Raw genomic sequence first — 8,667 nt, forward strand, 5'->3', positions numbered from 1 at the left:
CGAAAGTGCGCCGGTAGCGGATGAATGGCAGAAATATGAGCATGGCAGGAGTCTATGGAATCCTAAGACCATCAATGAACTGGGTACACAATTGTTCAAGCTAAACATCTTGTACCTCGACGCTTGTCACAGGAAAGAGTTCTATATTTCTGTCAGAATCAAAGATGACCATTGGTTCCGTGGCGATGATGTTATGTACATTGAGTTTGCTGAATTACACCAACTAGTCCACCAGAACTCTCTCGACAAGACTCTCATCAGCTGCTATTGTCTGTAAGTGATCTTTCTACTAATTAATAATAAGTCACTACGTACGTACATGTCTGTGTTTATTATCCTCACTCTATATATATGATGCAGGTTTGAGATGGGAGAGTGCAAAAAGAGAGGGTGTACTGATATTGGTTTCATTGATCCACATATCGTATTCAAAAACCTTAAACCCCAACCAACATGGAAAGCAGAAACGAAGACCAATATCAAGATGTTCTTAGAGAAGCAACGTGACAAGAAATGTATACTCTTCCCCTACAACTTCAGGTAAGTGTTCATAATGTTGACGATCGTGTATCCATATATATATGTTCACTGTACCTGTTAGCTAATTAATGAGTGTTAATGGACATGGCAGTGAACACTGGATATTGATGGAACTCGATCTGGAGAAAGGACTTCTAGGCATCTGGGACTCGATGAGAAAAGAGCAAAAAGAGTTCCAAGAGATGATAGATACTATTCAGAGGTAATTGCAGTCTCACTAGCAAAACTATTCTAGTCTCTCTGCATGCAAATTAATGGTCCAAATATTTTTTATGTTATTTGGTAGTTGTTGGGAAAAGGTCTGTCAGGAACACCATATGAAATGCAAAGTGCCACTGAAAGTAGTGCTATACAAAGTAAGTACTATATACCTACCTTAGTTCAATTTCCCTATGCTCAGATGATGACGAATCTTTTTGTCGTAAAGTGGGTTCTGCTGCAGCCCCAGGGGACCAATCTCTGTGGATACTATGTTTGAGAGTTCATGAGAGTGTGCTCAAGAAGAACTAGTCTAGAGCAAAAAAGGGTAAGTGTACACATATATATATATATATATATATATATATATATATATATATACCGCTGCGCCGGTCCTGTCTCTGCACCTTGGCGCGCGGCGCGCGCTGCTGGTGTCCGCGCACGCCGCGGCCGTCGAGTGCTTTACCGAGCGCGACGCCGCCCTGGCGGGCCGCCCGCGGCTGCTGGCCGGCGACGTCCTGGGCTACGGGTGCACCGATATCCTGTGGGCTTCCTACGGCGACCACTGGCGAACGCTACGCAGGTTCTTCAGCGCCGAGCTCCTCTCGGCCTCCCGCCTCAACACGCGCGCCGCCGACCGCCGCGCAGAGGTCGCCGCCCTCGTCCACACCCTGATTCGCGATGCTGCTGATGCTGCCGGCACCACGGCTGCTGCTACGTCGGTGATGGTCACCCTGCGGCCAAGACTTTTCGAGTTCGTCATCAACGTGATGCTGCGCGCGCTCATCGGCGCGTCCCTGCACGGTAGCGACGCTCGCCGGTGGCAGGAGATCGTCGAGGAGAGCGTCCGGCTCAACGCGGCGCCCAGCGTCGGGGACCTGTACCCTGCTTTGCGGTGGGTCGACCGGCTACGAGGCGTGGACGCGGCGCTTTCGAGGCTGCAGGCGAGGCGCGATGCGTTGCTCGTCGGCCTCATCGAGGATCACTGTCGAAAGCGTGACGCTGGTGGTGTCCGAGACACCGATACCGGGAACAAAGTTGCCCTTGATGAGCTCCTGTCTCTGCAAGAAACAGATCCCATCTACTACACCGATACTGTCATCAAAGGCATCGTCATGGTCAGTAGTCTCTTCTCTTCAGTTAACCATGCATCTTGCAGAACTAACTCGCTTCACACCTTTTGTTTCTTTGGTTTTTACTTTATAGTTATCAATAATTTTGATAGTACTAATTATGGTCAAATACTCACTTCACCAAATAAAACTTCTAGTAGTATTAAAAAATTGTCCAACAAAAAATCAATCTAGCAACTATGTGTTGCAACTCCACTTATTTGTAGCCATCCATCATCTCCGAACATGCTCTCAGCATTTGACACGTGTTCACAGCTGGCCATTTTTATTTGTGGATGTGCAACTTTTAACTTGCACGAATCTTGAATTAAACTAAACCGTTGGATAACCAGTGTTGCAACACATAGCCGTTGAAAATACACCTTGAGAGTATCAGCTTGAGACTACGGTCCGCATACCACTAGGCATTCGTTTTAACCAATAGCTTCTTGGGTGCTTGAGTTTTGATGTAGGACTTTGGGGTGAGAAATGTTCCCCGGCTTCGTGGCATTGCTAGCAGTGATGAGGCCTTTGACGCCATGCTCCTCGTAGGAGGCATTGACACAAGAGGCCTCCAGCCTCCTATGGTTTCTGTTGAAAAACCTTGGTCTCTCGGTCCACAATGACAATAGGCCGCCCACCACCCACGCACCCCAAGTTGTTTCCTTGTTTGTTCCGTCAAGAAGGGTTATTTGTCCACTGCTGCTTTTGGTGGCTTCGCGGGCTTTGTGTTGTTGTGCTGGTATCGCGTTGTTGCTTCCTTTGTGAATGATGGGTGGAAGGGGGGTTAGTGCTTTGCGTTGTACGTTGCTTCTTCTTTATTAATACATGTCCGGCAATTTCTTGCATGTGTCTTTACCAGAAAAACCTAAACAGTATGGATTGCCTTCAATAAATAATGTACATAAGGAATTTTGATTGAACACATGTGAAGTTAGAAATATTTCTATTATATACTAAAATAAATCCCAATGATGGTACGGTACATATGTAGGCAATACTCCAAGGAGGGACTGGGACATCTATGCTGACAATCGAATGGGCGATGGCACAGCTGCTGCTGCATCCTGAAGCCATTAACAAGGTGAGGACGGAGATCGACACGCACGTCGGAACAGCTCGGCTGGTGGAGGAATCGGACATCGCCAGCCTCACGTACCTACAGTGCGTCGTCAAGGAAACCCTCCGTCTGCGCCCCGTGGGTCCCATCATCCCGGCGCACGAGGCCATGGAGGACTGCACCGTCGGCGGGTTCCACGTCCGGCGGGGCACCATGATCCTCGTGAACGCCTGGGCGATCCAGCGGGACCCCGCGGCCTGGGACGCGCCAGACGAGTTCAGGCCGGAGCGGTTCTTGGACGACGATGGTGGCAAGGTGACGGCGGCGAACGCCGTTCCCATGCTGCCGTTCGGGCTGGGCCGTAGGCGGTGCCCCGCTGAGGCCATGGCGATGCGCCTTGTTAGCTCCACGGTGGCGGCGCTTGTGCAGTGCTTCGAGTGGGATGTTGGGGAAGGCAGAACGATTGACATGACAGAAGGTGGTGGGCTGTCCATGCCCATGGCGACACCGTTGGCTGCTGTCTGCAGGCCTCGTGAGTTTGTGAAGAGCATGCTGTCTGCCTCAACATGATGTCGTGAATAGTTGCAATTAGTGGTTACTAGAAATGATAAATTACGTATTATTTATCTTCTGTCGCTCTTTACTCTCAGATTGTTGTTAAGCCAAACTATCTTTAAGTTTGACCATGTTTGTATACAAACAATAATATTTTATGGGGGAAAGTACATTGTTCAGCCTCCTAGTGGCACCTCATTATTTATTTTAAAAAGATGATCAAATAAATTTAAAGCAGAAACAAGTAGATGTAGATAACGTTTTCAGAAGAAAAACTGGTACTAGTTTCCTATTTTCCTGATCTGGAATAATTTAATTATGTATTTTCGAGATCATACCAGCTTCAACATCAATCAAAGGTCAAAATTTGTCTAGTTTTCCAGTTTCGTCAAAAAAAATTTCTCTAGTTTCGACAGAGAGGGTGTTCGTTATCCGATCTTGAAGTTTAAGGAAAAATCAGACTAGCGTGCAAATTAAAAGGTTGAAAAATGGAATTTACCGTTACTTGTTGATAGACTTGGTCAAACTTTGAATTAAAATGTGGTAACATGTGCTACCCCGATTTGATTCCATGAAATGAGGTTGGTCGCCCAGCTGATCGCGCGGGCAAGCAGCCACAACAAGGCCTGCCTGACCACTTCGACAAGCTCATGAATAGCCCGTGCACCAACCACGCATTCCCCATCAAACACCTCTACAAGGACTGTGAGCTCCTCAAGCGCTTCCTACGACAGGCCGGCGGGCCAAAGGAAGGAAAGGACAAGGAGGCAGCAGCCAAGAAAGGGGTGCGGCTAGCAAGGATGGGGACAGTTTTCCCGATCCCGAGGAATGCATCATGATCTTCGGGTGTCCGACGCCGTCTACTCCAAGCGTCAGCACAAAGTGCACTACTGAGAGGCATGCATCGCTGAAACGGCTGTCCCCACCTTCCTCCGCTGGTAGATTCTCCAATCACTTTTGATAGGAGGGACCATCCGTCCCATGTCGCCAGACTGGGGCGCTACCCGCTCGTCGTCGACCCCATCATCCGCAAGAAGCGGCTCACCAAGGTGCTGATGGACGGAGGCAACGGCCTCAACATCCTCTATGTCGACACCCTCGACTCCATGTGCATGCCCCGGTCGGAGCTCTGTCCGACGAACTCTCCCTTCCACGGCGTGATCCCAGGAGCGCAGGCATACCCCCTCGGGCAGATCCACCTGCCCGTCACGTTTGGCGACCGAGCCAACTTCCGCTCGGAGGTGCTTACCTTCGAGGTTGCGGAATTCCCGGGGTCCTACCACGCCATCTTGGGGGGGCCATGCTACGCCAAGTTAATGGCGGTCCCCAACTACACCTACCTAAAGTTGAAGATGCCGGGACCGAATGGCATCATCACCGTGGGTAGCACCTTCTCGCACACCTTCACGTGCGATCGCGAGCATTTCGAGCTAGTCACTGCCATCATCAACTCATCCGGGGTCATCGACCCTAGTAGTCCCAGACTGCAACAAACCAACCTCCTTGGCCAGGCTGAAGCAGTGCTACCCTTCGACATCAACCACGACACCCCAAGAGTGAAGGCCTTCGACCACGACCGAGCCACGAAGGCTCAGCAAGACACAGTCAATCTGCTCGAGGAGGCTGTGGGGGTATGGCCCCCAAGACGTGGGCCGCACCATCGGAGGTGGCCCGGCCCACAAGATCAAGGTGTGCACGACGCTGCTCGACGTGCACCGCTAGACATTGTATAGTACCAAATAGGATACTTTACTTGTAACCCTGCCCCTCCAGAGTATATAAGGAGAGGCAGGGGTCCTCTACTCGACATCATGTATTCAATACAATACACCAAAGACACAGGACGTAGGGTATTACGTCGATCAGACGGCCCAAACCTGTCTAAATCGTTGTCTCTGCGCCTTGTGTCACCATCTGGTTCCTGATTACGCGCATCCCCACCGACAAATCTACCATCGTGGGATACCCCTCGGTGGACTGCCGAGCATATTCTGTCGACAGTTGGCACGCCAGGTAGGGGTGTGCGCTTGATCCATGGCGAGCCAGATCGATCTCAAATCAACAACGCATTCTCGTCGTCAATCTCGTGGAGATCCATCCTGGTCCACGACGATTCATCGCTGCTACACCAGCCCCTGCGACAGCAGATCCGATATCAGAACCACCTTCGAGGTCGTCTTCACCAACAACTCGCCGCCGCTGCTCTCATCAGTCCTCGTCGACGACTAGCCACCGCTGCTCTGGTTGGCCCTCGTCGACGACTCGCCGCCGATGCTCTCGTTAGCCCTCGCCGACCACTCGCCGCCGCTGCCCTCATCAGCCCTCGTCGACGACTCACCGCCGCTGCCCTCGGCGGCCTTCGCCGATGTCCCTCGCTGTCGACTCGTCGTCACCGCTCGACGGCCTTCACCGACATCTTTCACCGACGTCCCTCGCCATCGACTCGTCATCACCGCTCGGCAGCCTTCGCCGACATCTTTCGCCGACGTCCCTCGTCGTCGACTCGTCGTCACTGCTCGGCGGCCTTCGCCGACGTCCGTCGACTCGTCGTCACCGCTCGGCGGCCTTCGCCGACATCCCTCGCCGTTGACTCGTCGTCAACGCTCGGCGGCCTTCGCCGACGTCCCTCGCCATCGACTTGTCGTCACTGCGCGGCAGCCTTCACCGACATCTTTCGTCGACGTCTCTCGCCATTGTCTCGTCGTCATTACTTGGCGGCCCTCACCGACATCCCTCGTCGCCGCCGAGCTGCAAGCAAGCTGCCTGCGTCACCGACCAGATAACGCTATACGCCGCTGACCAGTCACGTTTTAATATTCTTCTAAATATTCTCCAATCTCCGTATATCATCATAATGTTTTTCTGAACTGTTTTCTCCATGTTTGCTCTCCAAACGATTTTCCGAACCCCCGAACAGTCATGTTGATGCTCAGACGACTCCAGAGACGGCCCTGTCTCCGGCTCCTCCCTACACGTGCTACGGGCTCTGCGCTCTGCGTTATGGGTGATCGGCAGTGGCTCCTTGGTCACGCATGTTCCTCCTACACGTGCACGGGCTCCGCGCTCGACGTTATGGACTATGGGCTAGCTAGGGCTGGAGACTCAGCTACACACTAACTGTTCGGGCGGTTTATATTAAACATAAATATATTTTCACGCCAACTGAGCGCCGAACTGCATACGTCGTTTCATCACCATTGCTGATTTTTCTCCGAAGTTTATTTATTTTTACATCATGTACTACCCGTTCTACATGTTTGTATTGCAGGATCATCGTCCAGGTGATCGGACCACCTGGTGCTCGGACTTCTCCACCGATCAACTGGTCGGACCGCTTGGTTCATGGACTCCGTCACCAACCAGTTGATCGGACTGTTCGCCGCTCGTGCTTCATCGCTTGCTACGCCAGTTACTCCTCGGCCCTCGGATTCTTTGTGCTCGAGGACTAAGTGGGCACACTTCACCGCACGGACGTCGTCAGCTACGTCGGTGCTCAGACCTCGCCGCCTACGCCGGGCACTCCTCGGTGCTCGGACCTCGCCGCCTACGCCAAGGACTCCTCGGTGCTCGGACATCGCCGCCTACACCGAGGACTCCTCGGTGCTCGGTCATCGCCAGCAACGCCGGGGACTCCTCAGTGCTCGGTCATCGACAGCGACGTTGGAGACTCCTCGCTCCTCGGTGCTCGGACATCGCCGCCTACGCCGGGGACTCCTCGCTCCTCGGTGCTCGGTCATAGTTCTTTCAAGAAGAGGGACTAGAAGGGAGGTTTGAGATAGACTTAACCGAAGCAATCAGAATGGAAGTAGACAATGAAACGGTTATTGAAGAGGACGCTGGAGATGAGGTGCAAAATGTGAACGACTTACAAATGCTTGAGCAATTACATTTAGACAATGACAATGGCAACATTGATATTTCGGATAGTGTTGATTATTTCGGCATGATTGATAGTGGTGATGAGACTTATGATCCAACTAATCCCGATCATGAAGATTATTTCTAATACATGTAATACTATGTTATTTTGTAATTACATTTTGTCTATTTTGCATCTCTTTCTAAGTACTTCTTGTTTATCTGTGCATATTGGTTTACTCTTTTTAATTGTAGGTGATTAAACAAAGATGGTGGGCGGTGGGATGAGGAAGGTAGCATCCTTGTACCGAAGGACAACGACCATTGCACCGGGGGAGAGTAGGAGGAGGAGCAGCTGTAGGAGGGAGCCATCGCCTGCCGCCCCATCGTGTGAGGAGGAGGAGGAGGAGCAGGTGCCATAGGAGGACGCCGAGGAGGCGCAGGAGGACGCGCAGGAGGATGAGGAGGAGGAGGCGACAGCAGGGGGTTCCGCTTCCTCTTGTTCGTCGAGCGTCTACTTGCGAGGTCCCGTGAGCCTCCCTCAGCGACCGATACCTCATGAGAGATGCTCGCTGATTCGACCCGAGGGGAAAAAGTAAGTAACTTTAGATGTTGTCACTACTTTATATGATATGTTGAAAATCAAAATAGAAACTAATAATTTTTCTTAATCACTTGGGCAGGAATTGGACGATTGTGGTGAGTGGAGGTGCTCACACACGCCAAGTCAATGGCATCCTCGGTCTTCTGTGCAAGGAGCACTTCCCTGGCCTGGTTGAGTACGCCGGAGTGACGGGGCCGGCCTACTCGTTTGACCACTACGCCGTCGCCCCCGATGCTGTAGATCGAGCCCGCAGGGTATTCAACAACAAGGCAATCAGATGAAGCAAGAGCTGTGGATAAGTCTTCCTCGCACTACATTGCTCAATACATCGCATTCATTGGACATTCTTAAAATAATGAATGGATACATCGTGTTTGTATGCAGGATTTCTTTAGATGCCAGGACGGACATGAGGCCAGGGTGGATGCGGTGGCTACCAAATGCTGCAAAAAACTCATTGTGGACATGCATTACGAGGCGCGCATGCAGGCCGTCGTAACTTACCACGGGACCATCCTTGGAACGAAGGTCACCAAAAGGGACGCAAGAACCATGACGCTGACCCGAGACCAGTACCTGCAGGTAAATACAGAACATTAATACTAATTCCTTTTGAGATTAAGTAGGCTTAATTTCATCTTCTGATATGTCATGTACTTGATGGCCTGTAGATGATTCCTTATTGGTGCGCCGCGCATCCCCAGTGCTGGGAATAGATGGTGGACAAGTGGTGCTCAATC

General features: G+C 51.4%; 1 protein-coding gene across 1 annotated transcript; it reads left to right on the forward strand.

Moving 5' to 3' along the window:
* The first annotated feature begins 1,327 nt into the window (after positions 1-1,327).
* Positions 1,328-3,532, forward strand: LOC136482748 (cytochrome P450 81Q32-like). Its single transcript, XM_066479945.1, has 2 exons — positions 1,328-1,856; positions 2,845-3,532. Exons 1-2 carry the CDS (start codon positions 1,464-1,466, stop codon positions 3,478-3,480), a joined length of 1,029 nt encoding a protein of 342 aa, XP_066336042.1. The 5' UTR covers positions 1,328-1,463; the 3' UTR covers positions 3,481-3,532.
* The last annotated feature ends 5,135 nt before the right edge of the window (positions 3,533-8,667 follow it).

Source organism: Miscanthus floridulus, chromosome 9 (genome assembly GCF_019320115.1).
Source record: "Miscanthus floridulus cultivar M001 chromosome 9, ASM1932011v1, whole genome shotgun sequence".
Classification (NCBI taxonomy): Eukaryota; Viridiplantae; Streptophyta; class Magnoliopsida; order Poales; family Poaceae; genus Miscanthus; species Miscanthus floridulus.

What these genes read in the sequence shown, in the direction of transcription:
- LOC136482748 (XM_066479945.1), top strand. Translation starts at nt 1,464, where the DNA reads ATGGTCACCCTGCGGCCAAGACTTTTCGAGTTCGTCATCAACGTGATG. An exon ending in TCATCAAAGGCATCGTCATG is followed by an intron (nt 1,857 to 2,844) that starts GTCAGTAGTCTC and finishes GTACATATGTAG; the next exon opens with GCAATACTCCAAGGAGGGAC.